The sequence below is a fragment of the Chelonia mydas genome, chromosome 8, assembly GCF_015237465.2.
Source record: "Chelonia mydas isolate rCheMyd1 chromosome 8, rCheMyd1.pri.v2, whole genome shotgun sequence".
NCBI lineage: Eukaryota > Metazoa > Chordata > Testudines > Cheloniidae > Chelonia > Chelonia mydas.
In genome coordinates, this window is record NC_057854.1 from 65,155,666 (window position 1) to 65,180,684 (window position 25,019).

The 25,019-nt window shown below is 40.6% G+C and overlaps 2 protein-coding genes across 24 annotated transcripts in view; one reads left to right on the plus strand and one right to left on the minus strand.

The window, feature by feature from the left end:
* GPSM2 (G protein signaling modulator 2) overlaps positions 1-1,091 on the minus strand; it is a 55,994-nt gene extending 54,903 nt beyond the window's left edge. For 3 of the 11 annotated variants that reach the window (XM_043521536.1, XM_037907642.2, XM_043521532.1), the window contains exon 1: positions 766-1,082. The gene's annotated coding sequence lies outside the window, so the exon portion shown is untranslated. Of the gene's footprint in view, positions 1-765 lie in introns of all 11 variants that reach the window. The other 8 variants (XM_043521534.1, XM_043521533.1, XM_037907643.2 and 5 more) reach the window with 8 other exon arrangements.
* Positions 1,092-1,156: 65 nt separating this feature from the next.
* AKNAD1 (AKNA domain containing 1) overlaps positions 1,157-25,019 on the plus strand; it is a 31,082-nt gene continuing 7,219 nt past the window's right edge. The window contains exons 1-20 of one of the 13 annotated variants that reach the window (XM_043552785.1): positions 1,350-1,408; positions 3,805-3,993; positions 4,589-5,799; positions 6,559-6,618; positions 7,087-7,228; positions 7,449-7,600; positions 7,706-7,765; positions 8,201-8,334; positions 12,796-12,964; positions 13,724-13,896; positions 14,371-14,473; positions 15,100-15,206; positions 15,843-15,946; positions 16,055-16,199; positions 16,668-16,780; positions 19,507-19,629; positions 19,716-19,826; positions 20,786-20,872; positions 22,569-22,653; positions 23,478-23,625. In XM_043552785.1, the coding sequence (XP_043408720.1) occupies positions 4,648-5,799; positions 6,559-6,618; positions 7,087-7,228; positions 7,449-7,600; positions 7,706-7,765; positions 8,201-8,334; positions 12,796-12,964; positions 13,724-13,896; positions 14,371-14,473; positions 15,100-15,206; positions 15,843-15,946; positions 16,055-16,199; positions 16,668-16,780; positions 19,507-19,629; positions 19,716-19,826; positions 20,786-20,872; positions 22,569-22,653; positions 23,478-23,625 (3,168 nt within the window). In that variant the 5' untranslated portion in view covers positions 1,350-1,408; positions 3,805-3,993; positions 4,589-4,647. Of the gene's footprint in view, positions 3,036-3,804; positions 3,994-4,588; positions 5,800-6,558; positions 6,619-7,086; positions 7,229-7,448; positions 7,601-7,705; positions 7,766-8,200; positions 8,335-12,795; positions 12,965-13,723; positions 13,897-14,370; positions 14,474-15,099; positions 15,207-15,842; positions 15,947-16,054; positions 16,200-16,667; positions 16,781-19,506; positions 19,630-19,715; positions 19,827-20,785; positions 20,873-22,568; positions 22,654-23,477; positions 23,626-25,019 lie in introns of all 13 variants that reach the window. The other 12 variants (XM_027817584.3, XM_043552786.1, XM_037907358.2 and 9 more) reach the window with 12 other exon arrangements.

Genomic DNA, 25,019 nt, shown 5'->3' on the forward strand with positions numbered 1-25,019 from the left:
CATTTATTGTAAACCAGACACAGCCAACAAACAAGACATTTCATGGGTTAAATTATTCAAACAAGTAACACTGCAGTGCTAGTAAGCACAATCATCATTTTAAAGCACCAAACAAATTGCTTTGCCTTGACATTTTATCTCTTTGCACTGCAGAGGACTCTTCATCAACCACTAGAGCAGGGTTTGATTTCATGTTGCGATTGGGAAAGGACTGATGCAAAACAGCAAGGTTGGTGCAGCGAAGTTAACTGCAGTTATTTCTTTGGGAGCAACAGCCCAGCACGCTTCTCTCAGCGAGGCATGGAGCATCTTCGGGTCGCTGGGCTTGGAGAAAACCCACAAGGGAACAGTAGCCGCCATGCGCGCAACCCCTGGTACGAACGTCAGAATACTGGGGGGCACCCTGCCCCAAGAGCAACACCTGCATGTCTTTGCATACATCACCCTCAAGAAACAACCCATCACCTTCCCCTGATCGACCCCCTCAGGTCAGCATCCCCCTCCACCCTCAATAATTCATCCCCCCACACGGGTCATCGCCCCCCTCCAGCCAACCCCACAGCTGCCCTCGCCTTCAGCGAGTTCCCCTCAGTCACCCACCGCGCCTCTGGCGCCCCCAATATTGCTGCCTCCTCAGTCGATATACTCCTACCCTCTACGCGACACCACCACCTTGCCCCAGCAACGCTCCCGGCCTGCCCCCTCCCTCACCCATACGGCCGCTCTGCCGAGGGCGGCCCCACTCTCCCGCCTGCCGGACCTCACCTCAGCACCGGGGCCGCCTGCAGCCGCCGGCCTCCTTCTGGTCCGGTCGCTGGCCTCGCTCCCCCACAGCACCTCCCTCCTCACCCCCCGCCCCCCACGCTGATGGACCAGCCCTAGAACGACCGCCGCAACGCGAGAAGGGAGGGGAAAGCCCGACGCTGCCAACAAACGCTGCCCCGCCCCCCGCGCACTCCACACTTCGAACCCGCCAATAGCCGGTGCCCTGCTGCGGCAGCTCTTACACAAATATCGTCTCCCTCCCCCTGTGGCTGAGAAACCCAACGGCTCTCGCCGCCTCCGCCACTGGCACATTCTGCGCGTGCGCTGAGGGTTCCTTCACAGTTCTCATTCTCACGCCCCGCGGAGCCCTGCGTCATTCACGTTGACCAATGGGAGCCCGGGGTTTGAGTGGGGCGGTGTGATCCTGTTCTAGGATGGGAGGTCACGTGGGGATCAGGGTCAGTGTGCGGTGGGGAGGGGAAGATGTCTCGTGTGGGGCAGCCAGGGATGGGTGCGGGAGCTAGGAGGCAAGTGGGAGGGGTTGGAGTGGGGAGCCTCCCTCCGTGGGGGAGGAAGGGCTGAGGGGAAGAGCCCGTTCCTGAGTGGATTTGGGGGGAAGTCCTGCTCCACGCTCTAGCCATGGGTGAGGTGAGGAGGTTGCCGGGGGGAGGATCATTTAGGCCCCATGTCTCTCCATCTAGGGAGGGAGGTTTGCTGCACTGCTGTAGCCTTCAGTGTAGCTGCTACGTAGGCCAATAGGAGGGGTTCTGTTGCTGCAGTTACTCCACCTCTCTGACAGGTTTCAGAGTAGCAGCCGTGTTAGTCTGTATTCGCAAAAAGGAAAGGAGTACTTGTGGCACCTTAGAGACTAACAAATTTATTTGAGCATAAGCTTTCGTGAGAGTTGTCTACTGCAGCGGCACAGCTGCATCACTGAAGATGCTCATGATATCTATGCAGATGGGGAGAGCTACTCCTGTTGGCAAAGGTACTCCACCACCCTGAGACAAGGTAGCTATGTCAAAGAGAGAAGCCCTCCTGTTGACATAGCACTTTATACACCAGGAGTTAGGTTGGTATAATTGTGTCTCTCAAGAGTGTGGATTTGTCACACTCCTGAGTGATGTTATACCGACATAAATTTGTAGTATAGACCAGGGCTGAGAGCAGGTAGGTAGGTCGAAGGAAGAATTTGTATATCAACCTAGGGTCTTCTACACCAGGGGGGTAGATTGGCATAGCTACATCTCATAGGTGTAGATTTTTCACACCCCTGAGAGACTAGCTATGCTGATGTAAATTCCCAGTGTAGACTAGCCGTATGACATTTATAATCTTTCCTTTTTCTGCTGACTCCACAGGCTCAGAACCAAACCTCCATAGACCTGCCTGGGCTAGAGTTTTTGGTCCTGCTGTTATCCAAATTATTGTTTTCTCTTAATTAAAATTATTATAAATGCTAATCTAGGCACTCCCACAAACATTTGTTCCTGGTCTTGGGTCACCATAGGCTGGGGCCTAAGAATGAGATAATATAAATTAAAAACACTTTATATATTTTAGTATATAAAATAAAGTAAATGACATCTACAAAAAAAATAGAAATAATGTATTTATGGCATTGAATAACCAATATATCTAAATTGCTGTCCCCACCAAGAACTGGAAAATGTTTGTTTGCTGTGTTGCAGGGCCTTTTTGAAACCACTGAACCATAACTGAATGGAACAGTAATATTAAATAGCAAGGTATATGGTTACACTTATTGAGAAACTGCACTTGTACTCACCTGGCTGCGTTAGAGATAGGGTTACAACCGATGTAACCAGATGCACCCACTGTGAAACAGAGACCTATGTCACATGTGTAGACTAAAGCATTTAGAACTGGAAAATTTAATACCTACCTTAGGTATAAATTTCCAGAGCATCTACTATAACTCTAGCAGTGGTCTAGGAAATGTAACCATTCATCTACAATTGGTATTAGGGAGTATTTATACTGTAGCTTTTTCAGATTTTGTCCACTTATTGCAGCAATTCTGTTCAAGTCAGCATTTTTAATGACTGAAGTAAGTTTGCTTCTATTTCTGCTGAAGTTTATGTTGCTTTCAAATAAGGTGTGAGAATTAGTTATACAATATCATTCCTCACTTTGTGAGGCTAAGAAGATTGCTGGGTAGTGTACTGAAAGAATCTACAGTACTTTATGTGGCAAAGTACAAGAGAACAGTAATGGATTCAAAGAAAGAGGCTTTGTTGGGATCATCCGTGAGTACAGATGTGTGAGAAATGCATTATGCTCTGTGAAGTGAAGGATGAGAAATGAAATTGTATTGCACAGTAAATTTCATTTTGTCTAAAGAAAAGTTATCTCTTTAAATCCCCATGTTTGTCTTGTTTCTAGCAGATAGATGATATATGTGCCCCCAAAGGTTCAAAATATCTTTGGAAACCTTCCTTAAAGCAGCAGTAAGAGTTCTTGGTGTGAAGGGAGCCGAAGACACACATGTTTTGCGTCGTATTATTCTGGTGTATAACATTATTCTGCTATTTATAGAGGCATGTGGAAGAGTGCTTTCCTAGTAAAGTATCATGATAGCAGTAATGGCTAGGGCTCTTATTAAGATTAGGTCCCCATTGTGCTGGGCTCCATACGCACATATAATGAAAAGATGGTCCTTGGCCCAAAGAGTTTATAGTCCAAGGTCTTGGAAATTTTACCTTTGGAGTAAAAGTATGCCAACACTGAGTACCTTTAAAGTCCCACCCATAGTCAGGCTTGGCCTTAGAATTGGAGGGGCCAAGCTGCTAGAGGAAGAGGGGAGGATCACTTGATGAGTTACCTCCTCCTGTGCCAGTCCCACTGAGACAGGGAAGAGAGAGTCATTTTGTGATTTGAGAAGTCAATAGAGGAGTTAGCATGTGCCCAGAACCCTTTCAGAATAAGTGATTGAGAATTATAAGCCTCACACATTTAGAACACTTGTGAGGCTATAAAGGTGGGGGGTGGCTCCTAACTTCCTCTCTTCCTTTCCAGCACCTGAAGTTTTTATTACTCAACATCTCTGTACCTGTTTGTACAACACACTATCAGCACTCAAATAATACCTATAAAATAATACCTGTAAAAGTGAAAGCAACCACATAAATTCTCATATGAAGTGTTCAGCGTGCAATTAAAGGAATTTTTGAATTCCAGCTCATTAGGAAAGCTATGTTTCTTAAGGTAACCAATAGCAAACCGCATTGCACTCAGACTGCTCTGAGTTGTGCTGTCTACAATGGCCAGCAAGGTACAATTTCAGCATGTGAAGATTGCTGTTTCTTCTCCCAATGCTGCTATATGGGTAGTTGGCTGGGTAATATGCCTTTACTGCTTTAGTGGGGACAGACTCTAACCATGTGTGTAGAAAAATCCAGCTTCATGTTATGCTGATCTTGGCCCTTGTTGTGTATAAAATAGGTGCTTTTACTGTTCTTGGCTCCATTACTAACTTCATTCATTTTTATTTGGTTTGTAAACACTGCAGTTTACAAACTAATAAAGGCTAATAACCTGGTACTATAGACTGTGGGCCACATCCTTTCCCAAGTAATCTGATATTTGGGTAACTCTGTTGACTGAAATAGAGTTGATCCTGATTTGTACCAATGTAACCGAGAGGAAAATCAGGCCCTTTATGTACCTGTCTCCCACTGAAGATTATGGAAGTTTGTGTGGAAAAGGACTGCAGGATCAGATCTAAGATATATGCTTATGCTTTTATTTAATATATTGTTAGATATATTTAAATGTGAGCTAGTTTTCTCATGTATTACAGAACTTAATACATACAATAGTAAAAGCTCTACATGAAAGCTGAGGACCAATGACATGTAAATGGAGTATAATCAAGACGTACAGATTAGGACAAGTAAAAGCAGACAACTTGACCGACTGAAAAACAAAGTGAATAACATATTATTAGATAACTTTGACTTTCCTGAGGATGCAACTGATGAGGAGCAAGAAGACTTACCTTATGATGGAGACCTAGAAAAAACATATCACCACAATAATGAATCAAATAATTTGAAAGCCTGTGCTTCTGTAGAAAGCATTTCTGATAATTTCTTAAATTTGACCTGTTCTGAAATTAACAAAAGTTTAAAAGAAGAAATAAATGATGAAAGACAACAGCTATCTCAAGGAAAGGTCTTCAGCCACCGTACACCTGCCACAAGAACAAATGGAATAATGATTGAAATGGCAATGGAAGCTCCTGTGGGTGGCATGTCTTTCGAGACAGAATTATCAGTTGGAGCTTTTAGCAGCCCAGATAGGAAGGAACATTTCACCAACTCAAAAATTTCTGATGTTCTTTTGCGTCATTTTTCCAAAGAAGAGTTATCAAACGCAAGCCAATTAATTGATTGTGAGACTATCCCAGAGACATCCTTTACTGAAAGTGTTGATGAAACTGTCCTCACTAAACCTAGGATTTCAGAATGCACCAAGCCCACTTTACTAACAGAACAATGGGCAAAGTATTTTGAAGACTATTATTTGAACAGACAAGAAGAAACATCTGAAGATGATTACAAAGATAAAAATTTGCTAGATGAAAATAAATATGTTATAGATGACAGAGCTACTTCTTATGGTGTTGAGAAAGACTGCATACAAGAAAATTCACAGTTGATAGCTGAAAATGAAGATACAAATAATTTCCAAAACATAAGAAAAAATCACGGTCATCAAAAAGGTTTGTTTGAAAGAACAGGTTCCTCTCATGAACTCAAATATGGCCAAGGCCAAGTTAATTATTGTCTTCCTGACTTCTCTAAAATTGCTCCAAAAGTCAAAATACCAAAAAGAAATAGCAGTGATAAATCAGCTCCCATAATGAAAAGAACCAAATTCTCGCCTAATTTGATTGGTAAATCAGCAATTGTGAACGATGTTTTAGAAACTATGAATTATTTTGATTCTGTTGAAGTAAAGAATCAAGAAGAAGAAATGAGAATTCCTGAACTTTTACAACAGCTAGAGGTAAATGAGATCTTTTCAGATATCAGTTCAAGATTTAATAAAATATTAATGCCAATGGAAGTGAAAGAGAGAGTCCAGAAAAGCCTAACATGAGTAGTCCTATATGAAAGTGGTTCCACTGAAGTCAGCGGTTCTACTAATTTAATTAAGAATTACTTACATGAGTAAAGGTTTGTAGGATTGGGCTTTCAGTCCATAACTTCCATAAACAGACATATTTTATAATGTTATGGAGTGGTACCTTCATTACTAATAATTTAAAAGTTTCCCTTCAAAATATTATGAAATTGGTTATAGTCAATTTCATTTTTTAATTCTCACATACTTGCAAAATGTTGTTTCTAACACTGTAGGAAAATGTTTAAATCCCACCAAAATTATTTTAATTTAAATGTTTAATATCTTAAAGAAATAATTAAAGGTTTGTTTTCATATTGTGTTTGACCCAGATCCCATTTACATCAATAGTGATGTTGCCAATGGATCTTTAAGATTTATAACGTCTTTGAGGATCACCTGTGCTACCTGACTGATTCCTTTAAATGATTTGTTCCAATATTTTAGGGTTTCCTTTATTCTGGTTGTAACTAGATCACTTAACAGTCACTTTTCATATTTAGACTCAGTCATTGGGACTACTCACATGTATAAAGCTAAGCACATGCTTAAATCTTTGTAGGATCAGGGCATTAGTATATAAGGAAGACTTATTACAACACATTAATACTTTTTTCTTTATTATTTCTGGATTAATGCAAGTTGCTGACAAAACATGCTGAGGCTCAGAATCATATTGATCATTTGAGGTTTGATCCTAAGGTAAATTTACCAGAATATTATAAAATCAGATAAATTGTTTAGATCTATTTCTTAGTACAGTATATTTTCTCTCGAAGGGTCTGATATGAAGCATATATTCTACTAAACAACCTTTTATATTGTTGTTCCTATTTTTAGAACTTCTCTAAAGATAGATTTGGCTAAGTAACTTGAGACCTTTAGATGTCTAAAACACATACAGGGAGAATAGACAAACTAGAAACATACATGTTCATAACTTGGTGTCTTTATGGGAAATAAACATGGATATTCTGACACTTTTTAATATGTTAATAAAAAGTGAAAAATAACTTATTCCATATTCTTTATGTATAATTTAAATAACTCTAACCAACTTCTGTAAGGATATACAGTATTAAAATAGTTTCCTTTTAGCATTCCAAGTGAATATTTTATATATAAAGCTGTTCTTTTATTTTTAAATATTGTTTTGTATATTTTTAACAGATATATCCTCATTCAGCTTCTTCTAATCCAAACCTTTCCAGTCACTCAAGATGCATGGGTGCAGCTTCTGAAGAGTTTATATTTCATCCCCTTACTGTTCCTATCCAGCCTATGCTTGGTTTGTCTCAAGCATCTTTTGCAGGTAGTTGAAATTACAGTGGTTATACAAATAACAGAGGTTCCTTATTTTACATAATTGTGCACTTTGTTATTCTGTTCCATAATCATAGAATCATAGGACTGGAAGGGACCTTGAGAGGTCATCTAGTTCAGTCCCCTGGATTAATGGAATAATAATCTGGAAAACCGTATACAGAAATTCCAGTTGGTACTTTATTCTTTATTTTCATTATGTTATATAGGATTACAATCTGGGAGAATGATTTCATCATTACTGTCAACCAGTGCAGAAGCAGAAATACACTGTTTAAATCATAACTTGATGCAAAATACAACAAAAGGAGAAAAGATGTCTCAAATGCTAAAGGAGCAGGCAGAGCAACTGAAAGCTAAAGTAATATGAAAGAGATTTTTTTCACTACCTACTTAATGTTGATGCTCTTGTTTCTTTTTATGAAATCTAAAATCCCAAATAAAATCTACCAATTTTCTATTGAAGGTGGAAGAATTTTCTAAATGTGTAATACAGGAGGCCTTACCTTTGCAAGATCGCTGTTTGGTAAATTATTTTTTTCACATCTATTGCAGGGAATTGAAATGTGTTTTAAATGACATTGGACCTGTATTTATTGTAGTGAAATTTTCAGTGTTCTTCAGAAAGATATATTTAATAACAAATTAAACCTTTTCCTCCGTTCCAGAATTAAGTTATAGGCATGAAAAAGGCCAAGGTCAAGTTTGAGATTGACAATATGTGTCTGAATCTCCATGACTCCTTTGAAAATCTTAACCCAAACTATTTATGAAGGCAGCCCTTACTCAGGGAAATTGCCATTGAAGTTATTATGAGTTTTGTTTGAGCAACACCTGAATCAAGACCCCACAATTTAACCCTCTATTTGTACATCTGCTGTGGACCACAGAGTGTTAATAATTGTTCTGTCCAATTAAATAGCAAAGTCATTCATTATTTAAATCTCTTTTATTGGTGAAGGTATTAAAGGAACTAAGAGGATACCTTGAAACATTGGAACGGAAATATTTAGCCACTAAGGAGGAGCATCGTGGTTTACTGCTACAGAACTACAATCGCAAAGCCGTAAGCGTTGGCGAGTTTGATCCCGACAGGTCAGAGCTGCCTGCTAAATAGTATGTCTATGCTCCCATAGTATATGAGCACCTGGCAGTCATTAATTAATTTATTTATCCTCACAGTATCCCTGAGAGGTACAGAAGTAATATTGACAGGTTTCAGAGTAGCAGCCGTGTTAGTCTGTATTCGCAAAAAGAAAAGGAGTACTTGTGGCACCTTAGAGACTAACCAATTTATTTGAGCATAAGCTTTTGTGAGCTACAGCTCACTTCATTGTTGCACATTTTCGACCTGAGGGGCTAGTCAAATTTTGAGTCTGCTTCTCCAAACACCGGAGGAGCTCAGAACAAAAGAAGCAGTTTCGTAGCTTACAGCAAAGCTTCTTCAGACAACAGACCGAAAAGTGCTCTCCACTTTTTCCCAGGGTCACACTGTGCTCACAGCGACTGCATGTCCAACCTAAACCGCTCTTGCTTCAATGTAAGCCCATTGCTTTTTGTCCTATCCCTAGCGGTTAAGGAGAATAATTTTTCTCCTTCCTCCTTGTAACAACCTTTTATATACTTGAAAACTGTTGTCATGTCCCCTCTTGGTTTTCTCTTCTCCATACTAAATAAACCCAATTTTTTCAATCTTCCCTCATGGGTTATGTTTTCTAGATCTTTAACCATTTTTGTTTCTCTTCTCTGGACTTTCTCCAGTTTGTCCACATCTTTCCTGAAATGTGCCAAGAACTGGACACAATACTCTAGTTGAGGCCTGATCAGCATGGAGTAGAGCATAAGAATTACTTCTTGTGTCTTGCTTACACCACTCATTTTAATACATCCCAGAATGATGTTTGCTTTACTTGGCAACAGTGTTACTCTTTTGACTCATATTTAGCTTGTGATCAACTATGACCCCCAGATCCCTTTCCACAGTACTTCTTCCTAGGTAGTCATTTCCCATTTTGAATATATGCAACTGATTGTTCTTTCCTAAGTGGAGTACTTTGCATTTATCCTTATTGAATTTCATCCTATTTGCTTCAGACCATTTCTCCAGTTCGTCCAGATCATTTTGAATTTTAATCCTATCCTCTAAAGTACTTGCAACACCTCCTAGCCTGGTATCCTCCACAAACTTTATAAGTGTACTCTCTATGCCATTATCTAAATCATTGATGAAGATATTGAACAGAATCAGACCCAGAATTGATCCTTGTGGGACCCTACTCGATACGCCTTTCCAGCTTGACTGTGAACCAATCCAGGAAGTTTTTGGAAAAGGTAGGGGACAATTTCCTGGTGCAAGTGCTGGAGGAACCAACTAGGGGCAGAGCTCTTCTTGACCTGCTGCTTACAAACCAGGAAGAATTAGTAGGGGAAGCTAAAATGGATGGGAACCTGGGAGGCAGTGACCAGGAGATGGTCGAGTTCAGGATCCTGACACAAGGAAGAAAGGAGAGCAGCAGAATACGGACCCTGGACTTCAGAAAAGCAGACTTTGACTCCCTCAGGGAACTGATGGGCAGGATCCCCTGGGAGGATAACATGAGGGGGAAAGGAGTCCAGGAGAGCTGGCTGTATTTTAAAGAATCCTTATTGATGTTACAGGAACAAACCATCCCGATGTGTAGAAAGAATAGTAAATATGGCAGGCGACCAGCTTGTCTTAAAAGTGAAATCCTTGCTGATCTTAAACACAAAAAAAGAAGCTTACAAGAAGTGGAAGATTGGACAAATGACCAGGGAGGAGTATAAAAATATTGCTCAGGCATGCAGGAGTGAAATCAGGAAGGCCAAATCACACTTGGAGTTGCAGCTAGCAAGAGATGTTAAGAGTAACAAGAAGGGTTTCTTCAGATATGTTAGCAACAAGAAGAAAATCAAGGAAAGTGTGGGCCTCTTACTGAATGAGGGAGGCAACCTAGTAGCAGAGGATGTGGAAAAAGCTAATGTACTCAGTGCTTTTTTGCCTCTGTCTTCACAAACAAGGTCAGCTCCCAGACTACTGCACTGGGCAGCACAACATGGGGAGGAGGTGACCAACCCTCTGTGGAGAAAGAAGTGGTTCGGGACTATTTAGAAAAGCTGGACGAGCACAAGTCCATGGGGCTGGCCGGACGCGCTGCATCCGAGAGTGCTAAAGGAGTTGGCAGATGTGATTGCAGAGCCATTGTCCGTTATCTTTGAAAACTCATGGCAATCGGGGGAGATTCTGGACGACTGGAAAAAGGCTAATGTAGTGCCCATTTTTAAAAAAAAGGGAAGGAGGAGGATCCTGGGAACCACAGGCCAGTCAGCCTCACCTCAGTCCTTGGAAAAATCATGGAGCAGGTCCTCATGGAATCAATTCTGAAGCACTTATAGGAGAGGAAAGTGATCAGGAACAGTCAGCATGGATTCACCAAGGGCAAGTCATGCCTGACTAATCTAATTGCCTTCTATGATGAGATAACTGGCTCTGTGGATGAGGGGAAAGCAGTGGACGTGTTGTTCCTTGACTTTAGCAAAGCTTTTGATATGGTCTCTCTGGGAAAGCTTTTGATATGGTTTTCCACAGTATTCTTGCCATCAAGTTAAAGAAGTATGGGCTGGTTGAATGGACTATAAGGTGAATAGAAAGCTGGCTAGATTGTCGGGCTCAACGGGTAGAGATCAATGGCTCCAAGTCTAGTTGGCAGCTGGTATCAAGCGGAGTACCCCAAGGGTCGGTGCTCGGGACGGTTTTGTTCAATATCTTCATTAATGATCTGGAGGATGGCGTGGACTGCACCCTCAGGAAGTTTGCAGGTGATACTAAACTGGGAGGAGTGGTAGATACGCTGGAGGGTAGGGTTAGGATACAGCGGGACCTAGACAAATTAGAGGATTGGGCCAAAAGAAATCTGATGAGGTTCAACAAGGACAAGTGCAGAGTCCTGCACTTAGGACGGAAGAATCCCATGCACCGCTACAGACTAGGGACCGAATGGCTAGGCAGCAGTTCTTCAGAAAAGGACCTGGGGTTACAGTGGACAAGAAGCTGGATATGAGTCAACAGTGTGCCTTTGTTGCCAAGAAGGCTAACGGCATTTTGGGCTGTATAAGTAGGGGCATTGCCAGCAGATCGAGGGACGTGATCGTTCCCCTCTATTCGACATTGGTGAGGCCTCGTCTGGAGTACTGTGTCCAGTTTTGGACCCCACACTACAAGAAGGATGTGGAAAAATTGGAAAGCGTTCAGCAGAAGGCAACAAAAATGATTAGGGGACTGGAACACATGACTTATGAGGAGAGGCTGAGGGAACTGGGATTGTTTAGTCTGCGGAAGAGAAGAATGAGGGGGGGTTTGGTAGCTGTTTTCAACTACCTGAAATGGGGTTCCAAAGAGGATGGATCTAGACTGTTCTCAGTGGTAGCAATTGACAGAACAAGGAGAAATGGTCTCAAGTTGCAGTGGGGGAGATTTAGGTTGGATACTAGGAAAAACTTTTTCACTAGGAGGGTGGTGAAGCACTGGAATGCGTTACCTAGGGAGGTGGTGGAATCTCCTTCCTTTGAGGTTTTTAAGGTCAGGCTTGACAAAGCCCTGGCTGGGATGATTTAGTTGGGGATTGGCCCTGCTTTGAGCAGGGGGTTGGACTAGATGACCTCCTGAGGTCCCTTCCAACCCTGATATTCTATGATTCTATGAACCACTGAGAACTACACTCTGGGAATGGTTTTCCAGCCAGTTATGCACCCACTTTATAGTAGCTCCATCTAGGTTGTATTTCCCTAGTTTGTTTATGACAGTGGTCCCCAACCTTTTCAGGGTCATGCCCCTTTTACCCCAGTCCACACAAACACACACACACACTGGGAACCAGGCCAGGAGCAGGGCCATGGCTCCCAGCAGGGGATGGTTCAGACACGGGCAGGGGCAAGGGGGCCGAGGCTGGGGCTGGGGCCAGGAGCAGAGCTGGGGGTGGAGCGGTGCTGGGTTGCACTCCCTCCCTGCTTTCCATGGGGAGTGCACCCCCCGAAACATTCCTCTTCTCCCCACCCCCCGAGGGGCGTGCCCCATAATTTGGGGGCCACTGGTTTAAGAGAAGGTCATGCGAGATTGTATGAAAAGCCTTACTAAAGCCAAGATATACCACATCTACCACTTCACCCTGTCCACGAGGCCTGTTACCTTGTCAAAGAAAGCTATTAAGTTGGTTTGACACAATTTGGTCTTGACAAATCCATGCTGACTGTTAGTTATCACCTTATTATCTTCTAGGTGTTTGCAAATTGCTTAATTATTTGCTCTATTATATTTCCGGTTATTGAAGTTAGGTTGACTGGTTTGTAATTCCCCGCGTTGTCCTTATTTCCCTTTTTGTAGATTCAAGCAGGTAACTGTGGTTTCATTTAATCTATTTAATTTTGTAATGGTATTGTTTTTGGACAGTGCTGCAACTTTGATACTGCAGTGAGATACAAAAAGCCAAAAGTTTATTAAAAGGCTGATTATATAACTCTGTGTTTTGTATTTGGATTTAGAAAGGTGGAGGGGGAAATATTTAGGCTTGGTATGCTGCTTGAAGATGTCAAAGAGAAAATTGATGACAATATATGTAGTCCATGTCCCTCTTCATTCACAACATCTCCTACGTCTCCTTCGCTCGCTCCATGTGAATCTGTGCGTTCATCCTGTTCTCATCTTCGTGAGGTAACTCATCAAGTTCTATAATCTACAGACCAAACTCTTCTTTCAGTTACACTGATGCAAACCCCATTAATTAAAATAGGGTTGTGCAAGTATACCCAAGAGGAGAATTTGCCCTTATGTTTCTAAGAGTGAATTTCTTGCTACAATGCAGGATGTTAATTCAAGAAAGTAGTATATTTTATTCCTGAATTTAAACTTTAAGATATCTCATTAGCCATGTTGATCAAAACCTAAATATATGACTACAGCTGTGTTGGGGGAAAAGATTCCCAGTCTCAGTGGGGAAAAAAATAACATTTGTATTCAGAAAATCAAAATATTCTAATCTGTGCAAAAATTGAAAAGCAGTTTTTGCAAGTGATCACTGTCATTTAATAGAAAAAAATTATTAAAATGGTAACTTTCTGCTTCAGTGAGATTCATAAAAATCACAGTTTGGCTCAAAGGATCAAATTCTTTTGTGTCACAGAAAGGTGGTGAAAGTGGTAATGTTAAGTCCTGGATCATATGCTTGCAAAATGGAAATTGGTGGTTTCCCACTGTTTTACATGTGACCAAGCAATAGATTGCTAAATGCTTTCTAACTGTACTAATTTTTTGAAATACCATATGAATTCTGATGAGTCCTCCTTTGAATCCTGAATTGCATAGATATTCAGGAAATCTTGGGTTGCAGGAGGCAAGATTTTAGGGAATATAGTAAATGACAATCTATTGTAAGTGTCTTTATGCTATCTATAATATGGTTACTTTGTACAGAGCCCTGTGGTTTCAAGCATTAGTGATCCTCCAGAAAGGTCTGCTACTGAAGTGAATTTTCATAATAATGAAAGGAACGAGGGAGATAATAGAAGTCATGCTATTGATGTGATCCCAAAGAAAAACAGTCAGCTTTCTTTACAAGATGACAATTGTGATCCTTTTCCTGAAATGTAAGTGTTGAACTTTGTGATAGGTATTGAAGTCATTTACTAAAATGGATTTATAATTGCTTACTAAATATGAAGACATTTATTGAGCATATCTGATCAAATGTCCACTGAAGTCAAAAGAATCTCATTAATTTGACTGAGTGTTAGATCACGCCACTGCATGGCCTCGATTGTCACCATAGATATTCAAGACGGAAAAGACATATTGGGAGACCTAATCCAACCATCCTGCCAGTGCACAATTATTCCCTTCGGTAATTTTTTTAAAAACAGGTTGAAGGTATGTCAATATCCAAAATCACTACCTATTCCATTTTTTGGTGACTCAGCAGAGTATTAGTATTTCTGTGAGATATATCTTTGTTGAGTCCTGCCCTGTTGGAGAATCATATGATAATCATCTTGCTAAAAAACAGTGTTTTAAATGTGTTCGAAAAAACAGTATTTTAAAATAAAAATATTTTTTTCCCTTAGCCCATTGGGATTACAAAAAAGAGATGCATCTGCCTATGTAAAAGGAATGGAGCCCCTGGAAAAAGCAGGACTGCTAGCAAATAAGCACTCTTCAGATGTAATGGTACAAGGTCTATTTTCATGCATAATTAAATTTTTTGGATGAGCTTTTTTGTTTATTTTATCCAATGGGATAATTTATATTAGATTATATTCTATTGTCCCAATGTTAAATTTGCACAACAAAGCAACTCAGCTGTTGTCATTGTTGAGGTACTACAGTATATCAGAACACTGCTGTACAAATGCCAAGTAAGATGATTCAGGTTTAGGAATGTTGCTGTCAAAACTTGTGAAACATTCATAATGTGCTTTGATTCTGAGGGGAACTGTTCTGGAAGACGTTGCATAGGCAACTATTGGATTTTAAATAGTATCATTTGTGCTTGTTTAGGAAGTGAGGAAAAAAACATGAATCCATGCCAGATCCACTGAAACCTACACTAACAAAGTCATTTCACCTTTGTGTCTCACTTTTCTTATCTATAGAATTGGGATAATGTGCAGACTCTGTGCAGTCCATTTTACATAGCCTAGAATTGTGAGTGGATGATAAAGCAAGAAAAAGCATTGTCAAAACCATAGAAAAATTATATCCAAATATATGTGTTGCTCACACTGTATTTCTTGAGAAATACACAGTAATGTGAATAAATGTATAAAAATCTTATGTTCTGGTTTGTGGTACAGCAGTGCTTCCTTCCACCTGAGGCAGACAATGGGTCTGGAGGCCTGGAATCCCACAGGCAGCTTATATTAAGTCAGAAATTTAACGCTGATCAAGAAAACCCAAAAGGGTAAGTGCTTTATGTATTTTGGCTGATTAAAAATATTTGTAAACAGCCAAAATGAGTGTATGCATTCATGGATACAAGTTTTGCTGTTTGACGATGTCTGAAATTTAATGCATTGTGGTAGGCTCAACTCAAAGTAAAGCTGGTTGTTTTTGAACATGGGAAGATCTGGTTGGAAACGATTATTGTGTCTTTACATTTTACACAGACAATAAATCACACAGGATGAAATCCTGACCCCACTAAAAAATGGCAAAACTCCCTGTGACTTCAGTGACAGCATTTCACTCAGTGAAATACAACCCTATCCAGAGGACCAGCACAAGGCCTTGTACATCTCTTAAGTTCCACTTACACATTGTTTTGAGGGCTCAAGTAGAGCATAGGTCTTGTGTTGGCCTTCTGCACAGAAGTGAATTTTCACCCCTGGTAACTAAAAGTTAAGTAATAAATTAGTTCTACAATCATATTAAAAATATTGGAGACAAAATCCAACATCCAGATTAAAAAAGGGACTTGGCTGAACAGTGACAAATACAAGTCAAAAAGATACATTTGTGTAGACCTTCAGCATTAAGTTTGGTTGTTTTACTTACTTTTGTCACATCAGTACTTCTGTATGCTGTCTTGTTTGTTCAGGAATTTAAACTTCTGGCAAATGACATCTCCACCCAAAACCAAGCCTTATAATATGTGCAATTTGGAACACAAAATTATTAATCTAAATGTGCGGCAAGAGCAAGGTAGGAGCAAGAGGAAAATGCTTTTATTCAATAATTTGTATCATTTCATAAGTCTGGTAAAACTCACCCACTTTCCAATTCTTTCTTTTTCCCCCCCGATCATTTTAGGTAATTTAGCACATCCCTCAGATCATTGTTTTTGTGGAAGGGTAGAAAACTGTTCAAATGCACATGATGATGCTCTATATCCTAAATGGAAAATACACTGGTCAAAAAATGCAAACAAAGAACTTTGTTCCTGTTCTGTCAATAGGTGAGCATGTGCTGACTATCGCCCTAAGCTCTAAAAGAACACAAAACATTAACAAACTTCAAAAATAGTCCAGAGGGTGTTATTAGAGTAACTGTCTCCTTCAAACCTTTGTGCTTGTCTGTGTTCATGTGTGCACATGTATATAAATACACACACGTAAGATTTCTTAAGTGCTTTGCTGAATAGAGGTGGGGTTACTCACAGGCTTAACTTTAAACACGTGTTTAAGTGCTCTGCTGAATGAGGGTCTTAATGCCATGATCCATACTATAATTCAAGGTGTAATACGATTTTTCCCCAAGATTAGACCATTTAGTATGGATATATTTCATATTATGAATAAATCTATTTTCCTGAATTAGTAATTTGGCAACATTAATAGTATAGGTATTAATATGCTCAAAAACTTTTCATACAATTGGTAACATTTAATTCAGATCTTGTACTATTTTTGTTTTTAACACGTAGAAATAAAAACACAGAGGACAGAAAAACTGATAGTGAAAAGTCAAAATGTGGACAGTATTCAGTCTTCATTCAAGAAAAAGCAGTGGCGCTAGATTTGTCAGGCACTAACCTTTGTAAGTAGAGATTGTCTACAGTGGCCAGAACTATATTTAACTACTACTGAGTCCTTGTAGTAATTTGATGTCATCTCACAACACCTGCAGAGTATGAAGATCTTAATGGACTTCTATCAAACTTTACTGGCTCAGCTACTAGGACCCCATTTTCAAACAGGCTTTCAAAAAAGCACCCATGACACTTCCATGTGTAGAAGGGCACTGATGTGTACAAAATTCCATTTTGCTCATGCATGTGCAGGATTTTGTATATGCTAACTAGTGCACTCCCAATTTCAGCATATCTTTGAGGGTAGTTTGAAAAGTTGGCCCCTAAAGTGTTTCAAAATTTCTGGGCCAGATTATTTCCTCCCCCATCGAAATAAGTGGAGATTTTTATGAGAAAATCTCTGCCTGGCATCCCTTGTTGAGATTATTCCCCATCATTCTGCTGATGGGAAGGAGGGTGGAAATGCCATCTTAAACCTCATGGATCCTTCATACACCCCTTGTGGCCTCCCCAACTCCTTAATAGCCGCATTCCATTGGAGTCACACTGCCAAGGATGTCCCCAACTCCATTGGGCAGGGCAGCTCCCAGGTCCCTCAGAAGTTCAGTTAACTTCTCTGGGGGCAGAGGAATGACAACAGGCAGTCTTTCTTCCAGCCAACCCTGACTCCACACCTTCCCACTGCGCTGTCTTGGGTCGAGGATGGTACTGTGAAGGTGGGTGTACTCCATATGTGAATTGGAAGGCATGAGCTGTTTCTGGGTTTGATTTCAAATCAGGGGATTAGGGGAGGGATAGCTCAGTGGTTTGAGCACTGGCCTGCTAAACCCAGGGTTGTGAGTTCAATCCTTGAGGGGGCCATTTAGGGATCAGGGCAAAAATTGGGGATTGGTCTTGCTTTGAGCAGGGGGTTGGACTAGATGACCTCCTGAGGTCCCTTCCAACCCTGATATTCTATGATTCTGTGATCAGACTATATGGGCTTGTTGTCCCACCTGAGTTCTGGGATGCCTTTTGCTCCTCTTTTCTCTATGATGCCTTTCCATTTAGACACACATTGGTAACTGGTACTTTAACTCTGTTACCAGTGCTATTATATGGATCAGCTAGTACAAGGTGTTATATGAGTGGCACACTCAACACTCTCCTCTACTTTTGTCATAAATATAAAGGGAAGGGTAACCACCTTTCTGTATACAGTGCTATAAAATCCCTCCTGGCCAGAGGCAAAACCCTTTCACCTGTAAAGGGTTAAGAAGCTAAGGTAACCTAGCTGTCACCTGACCCAAAATGACCAATGAGGGGACAAGATACTTTCAAATCTGGAGCGGGGGGGGAACAAAGGGTTCTGTCTGTCTGTGTGATGATTTTGCCAGGAACAGATCAGGAATGCAAGCCTTACAATTCCTGTAAAGTTAGTAAGTAATCTAGCTAGAAAATGAAAGGTTTCAGAGTAGCAGCCGTGTTAGTCTGTACTCGCAAAAAGAAAAGGAGTACTTGTGGCACCTTAGAGACTAACCAATTTATTTGAGCATAAGCTTTCGTGAGCTTGATTATCACTACAAAAGGTTTCCTTCGTGCCCCCCGTTCTCCTGCTGGTAATAGCTCACCTTAAGTGATCACTCTCCTTACAGTGTGCATGGTAACACCCATTGATTGTTTCATGTTCTCTATGTATATAAATCTCCCCACTGTATTTTCCACTGAATGCATCCGATGAAGTGAGCTGTAGCTCATGAAAGCTTATGCTCAAATAAAGTTGTTAGTCTCTAAGGTGCCACAAGTACTCCTTTTCTTTTAGCTAGAAAATGCGTTAGATTTTCTTTTGTTTAATGGCTTGTAAAATAAGCTGTGCTGGAGGGAATGTATATTCCTGTTTTTGTGTCTTTTTGTAACTTAAGGTTTTGCCTAGAGGGATTCTCTATGTTTTGAATCTGATTACCTGTAAAGTATTTACCATCCTGATTTTACAGAGGTGATTCTTTTACCTTTTCTTTAAATAAAATTCTTCTTTTAAGAACCTGATTGATTTTTCATTGTTCTTAAGATCCAACGGTGTGGGTCTGTGTTCATCTGTACCAATTGGTGAGGATATTATTATCAAGCCTTCCCCAGGAAAGGGGGTGTAGGGCTTGGGAGATATTTGGGGGGGGGGGGACGTCTCCAAGTGGTCTCTTTCCCTGTTCTTTGTTTAAAACGCTTGGTGGTGGCAGCCTACTGTTCAAGGACAAGGCAAAGTTTGTACCTTGGGGAAGTTTTTAACCTAAGCTGGTAAAAAAAAAGCTTAGGGGTCTTTCATGCAGGTCCCCACATCTGTACCCTAGAGTTCAGAGTGGGGAAGGAACCTTGACAACTCTCTTTTGTGGTCCCCTTGGTTTCCACTGGTTTTGGAGAGGCAGGGTCCAACCTTAGGCAAGGGAGGCTTGTCTTGTGTAAAGGCACAGGCCTGACACTGGTGAGATCTGAGGTCATTTCCTAGCTTCGACACTGGCCTCCTGTGTGACTTTGTGCAAGTCACTGCATCTCTCTGTACCTCAGTTCCCCATCTGTAAAATGGAGATGATAATACTTCTCTGCATCACAGGGATGTTGTGAGGAGAAATTCATTAATGTTTGTGAGGCACTCAGATCCTAGAGTGCTGGAAGCCATGTGGGTACCTAGATATAGAGCTGCAGCACCCAGCTTATGAGCTGTAATATTTATGTAAGACCTCTTTGATACAATTTTTTTTAGGCAGTGATTCAGAAGACATCTCATTCTGTGATTCCTTTCATGAGTCACACAGTGATGAATTTCTGGAACACAGGACTAAAAATTATAAAACACGTAGAGCCGGATTAAAAGAACAAAGCAAAGGTATAGTGGTTTCATAGCTCCTAAAACATGTTTGTGTGGAAATGTTGTCTGCAGTGTAATATTTTACCTATATCACTTGTTTGCAGGTCTCAGCTGGAGGTGCAATAGGGGAAACAGAGATTGGTTTAAACTTGGGAATTATAAAGAATTTGCTCAGTCCTGCACCTTATGTAGAAATAAAAACCTCAGCTCAACTCGTGAGTATAGTGTGCTGCCAAAAAGGTTACAAACCACAAGCTAAGCTTTACATGGCACAAACCCGTGAGTGGAATACACATAGGGACCAGCGCTCGAAGAAGAACTAAATATTTAGTTCCAAAGCTACATATAAGGAGCAGTAACCCAAGTCTAGCCTCACCTCAGCTATTCCACAACCACAGTGGAACTTTCCATTTTTCACTTGGTGGGAGCGATAACATTTCCAGTTTTCCACCAACATCTTCAAAATGCCGGTCACAGGCACTATCCTATACCAGCTGTCGTTTGCTGTTGGCCCCCCAGGCAGTATGGTCTAGAGCAGGGGTAGGCAACCTATGGCACGCGTGCCAACGGCGGCATGCGAGCTGATTTTCAGTGGCACTCACACTGCCCAGGTCCTGGCCACAGGTCCGGGAGGCTCTGCATTTTAATTTAATTTTAAATAAAGCTTCTTAAACATTTTAAAAACCTTATTTACTTTACATACAACAATAGTTTAGTTATATATCATAGACTTATAGAAAGAGACCTTCTAAACACGTTAAAATGTATTACTGGCATTCGAAACCTTAAATTAGGGTGAATAAATGAAGACTCGGCACACCACTTCTGAATGGTTGCCGACCCCTGGTCTAGAGCAATGAACAGGAATTCCTCAGTTCTTATGCTGCCTCTGCCACTGACTTGTGTTAACTTCAGCAAGTCAGTGAGAGCCTGGTTTTCAGAAATGTCCAGCACCCGCGGCAACCTTTGAAGTCTCTTAAATCTCTGCCTCAGTTTCCCCATCTGTACAGTGGAAATGAGGTTAGTTATCTGTTTTACAGGGCCAGAGTGAATATAAATTAGCTAATGTTTCTACATGTTGGTTGGAAATGTAAAGTGTTATGTAAGTCTACATCGTATTAATGCATTTATTATGGTAATGCTAAGTTGTCATTACAGTATGTTCTCTCAACAGCCTTACAATACAGGGATTGGAATATAAATTTCTGCACTAGTTGTCAAAGAAACAAATGCAGCAGGGAATCTGACAAGAATAATATTGGTAAATGATCCCAGACTGTCGGTCTTAATTATGTTAAAAATATTTTGTAGTTATGCCTTATAGATCATGTGCAAACTTTTTAAAGACATGTTGTATAGATAGTATAATGAAATGTACAATAACAAACTGAAGTCTGATCTGATCAAGAAATGGATTTGGCTAAAGAGGGAAGGACAAGGAAGAGAGCCCAGCATTTTGAAACACTGCTGGAATGATTATATGAGAAGCAAACATTGTACTCAGGGAATTCGAGAAATGCATCTAGGGCTGGGCTATTTTTTATCCTAATTCAGGATTCCAAAGTGCTTCACAAACTATGTACATAGAGCACCAATGAAATGCACTTTGGAATTGCATAGTACATTGGAAAAGAATGGCACGGTGATCCCCAGGAACAATCTAGGACTGTTTTCTCTTTCTATCTTGACTTCCAGTTAGTGGGTACCTCAGAACATTATTAACTTATTTATAACTAAAATATGGGTGCTCCTTTCCATTTTCCTGTTTGATATTTAGGGGACCTCTTAAATGTCTGTACAGAGCATGGGAGAGGGGAGCTGTTAAAGAAAGTGGCTTGACTTCCACAGCTTATACATAGCACACATAATAAAAGGTGGAAGAGATGAATGAAATATGTTCGGTACAGGAGAGGGGGCAAGGAAAAAAGATGAGAGGCAGATCAAGATATTTCACCTTTACCCCTTCTTTCCCTGCCATTTACTTCAGTTTCATTTAATCTTTTTACCGTGTTCTTCCTCCTCCTTTGTCTTTTGCCTTTTTGGGGTTTATTATCCTTCTCATATCAGTTTTTTTGAACCATCATGCCCTACAGGGCTTATTCCTAGAGATTATGTTGATGCATTTGCATGCAGTTTTTCCAGCCTCAAATATTTAAAAATTATGAGTCAGGCCCCCACAAAAAGCTTAAGATTTTAAAAAATTATACAATTTTGAATTCTTTTGTCTTCTCATTTTGAAGCATTTTGGGTGCACTTACGTCACAATTTTATTCTTTTCTCCACAATTATAAGGGCTAGAAAGGTAATTTTTTAAATGAAATCTGAGATTCTCACGTATTCAAAAAACTTCTGCAACTGGGGCTTTAAGAAAAACAGCAGTCATGATAAAGACATGATAAAATCATGCGAGTTGGCAATACAGTGCATGTTTAAAGAATGTTGGGTTTAATTATTAAATTGATTTAGTAAAGAAATACATCTTTTGGATATTTTTGTTGGCATTTTTCTAATGAAAATTAGAACTAGAGTGGGCATTTCCAGTGGAGACGTTTTTGCAGGGATTCCATTGACTGGAGCTGCTGAGTTAGCAAATGTCAGGTCACACAAGGATTCTAAGAGCCAAGGCTGTGGAATAGTAAACTGTTAAAATCCACTTTGTATTGATGAACAATTTAACTGCAATTCATAGGGGTGAAAGAGGTACAGCGTCAAGACTGTATGATGCTCTCTGGTAACCTACCTAAAAACAGACAACTGGCTCTGATCTTTTACCGTTGTGTGCACGTAATTCCATGCCTAATTTGTCTGTTCCATTACTGCAGTTGGCCATGGTAACTGAGTGCACGCACTTTTAAAAAAACAGCCTATTCTGTCATTGGTGCTAAATATAAGAAAGTATAGTTTTCTATATATTTGTGTTATTTTGTTTACTCTAATTATGGCCTCCAAAATTTCAGCTTCTTCACAGAAGAAAAGAATTGCCACCGATAGTGTTTGTACAAGTAAGCAACCAGATCCATTTGTATACAGACTTTCTGACAAGTAAGTGTTACCAGTAGCTTTATATAAATTAGTACCACAGAAGAAGTGACTATTGAAGATATGTAGTGTGGGCCAAATTCACTAATGTCATAAGTGGCACAACTCCATACCTGTGCAATATGTCCTATATATTAGAATAGTAGTCACTAATGAAAGTAAAATATATAATGTAAATGCAAACTTGAACAGATTTACCTAGATTTTTTTCTGAAACTTTTCAATTACATGGAAGAACTAGAAAATTTGCTAATTCTTTTAGTATAGTATCCACCCAAGAGGTCTCTTTTCATTAACTAAATGTGTCATTATCATTCCAGATAACAAGCCTGGCAGTGACAGCCATGTTGTCTGTAGGAATAATGATATTGCAGTACTGTTTATCCATCTCAGAAATGTCTTTTCCTGTTTTTGCTTGTTACTAACATTAAATTATATCTGGAGAATATGAAGTAGGACAGATTCTTAATTATAGTGTTAACAATGTGTGGGGAGGTAGGGAAGATTGGCAAAGAAATTAAATAAATGAAAATCTTTTGGGGCTTCTCTCCTGCTTCCAGAGCAGGCAATGCTGAAAATTCTAATGAGGATAATTCAGTGATGCCAGATTCCCTGCAGGTTTGTCTGTCTGTGACTATAAGATGTATGTTATAAATGTAACACTAACTATGCAGTTGTATTTTATGATTAAACAAATGAACTCTACTGAAATTATGATGCAAGGATGCTAAAAAGTTATAGACATTGAATACACATTGTTTAAACACATTTTCTTTGTTTTGTAACTATAAAATGTTTTTGTGTATATTTTATGTATTATCTTCTAGAGACAATTTAGAGGCTCCCAAAACCTGCTACTCAAGGATGCATGATACAATTATCTTGTCACCTCAATACCTAGCCAGCAGGAAGGTTTATGGAAGTAAATCAATGATCAATATTAGAAACAAACACATCAGTGATACTGACACAAAGGTAAGAATTTAGAGTGTGATTTTAAAAAATGCCTAAGTGACTCAGCAGCAATAAGTCCCACTGACTTTCAGTAGCACTTTTGAAAATCTCATCTATAAATGCTAATGATTATAATCCAACTTGTCTTGCGTTCAGTGCCTTGTGGGGTGTTAAAGGTGTCTTGTTGGCTTTTAAATAGGAAAGTGTGTTATTTATTAACTTGTCATGTTGAAACTGGCTTATTCTTAACTTTTCTTTTGCTTTGGTAAAAAACGGTTACTCACCTTCTTGTAACCGTTGTTCTTCGAGATGTGGTGTTCATGTACATTCAGTCAGGTGCGTGCGCGCTTTGTGCACACCAGCTGGAAGATTTTTCCCTTAGTAGCGTCCATAGGGTCGGCCTGGGCACTCCCTGGAGTCGCGTCTTCATGGCACCCAATATAGCGCCTTGCCAACTCCCCCACCCCCTCAGTTCCTTCTTGCTGGCTATTCTGACAGAGGGGTAGGAGGGCAGGTATTGGAATGTACATGAACAACACATCTCGAAGAACAACAGTTATGAGAAGGTGAGTACCCGTTTTTTCTTCTTCAAGTGCTTGTTCATGTCCATTCCAATCAGGTGACTCGCAAGCCAAAGTTCAGGAGGTGGGGTTGGAGTCATCCACTGATTGGAGTATGGCTCTTCCGAAGGCCACATTGTCTCTGGCCTGTTGTGTGATCACATAGTGCGACATAAAAGTATGAATTGAGGACCACGTTGCCACTCTGCAGATTTCCTGAGTGGGGACCTGCGCCAGGAATACTGCTGAGGAGGCCTGAACTCTGGTGGAGTGTGTGGTGATTGGCGGAGCGGGCACCTTCGCACTCCCGAATGCACGTGATCCACGACGAGATGGGTTGGGATGAGATAGGGAGACCTTTCATCCTGTCTGTCACTGCTACGAATAACTGGACGGACTTTCGGAACGGCTTAATTCTCTCTATTTAGAGGGCCAGCGCTCTGCGGACATCCAATGAGCGAAGCCTCTGCTTCCTACCGCAGGAATGTGGCTTAGGATAGGACACTAAGAGGAAGATGTCCTGGTTGATGTGAAACTGGACGACAACCTTAGGGAGAAAAGCCGGGTGAGGTCTGAGCTGAACCTTGTCCTTATGGAATACCGTGTAAGGGGGCCCTGAGCTCTAACACTCTCCTAGCTAAGGTTATCGCCACTAGAAATGCCACCTTGTATGAAAGATAAAGCAGGGAGCACATTGCCAGTGGCTCTAATGGTGGACCGTAAGTATGGAAAGGACCAGATTAAGGTCCCAAGCAGGGATAGGCTGTCGTGTTTGCGGGTAGAGTCTGTCAAGACCTTTAAGAAAATGGCTAACCTCAGGGTTCGCAAAGACTAGTGGCCATCTGCGCCCTGATG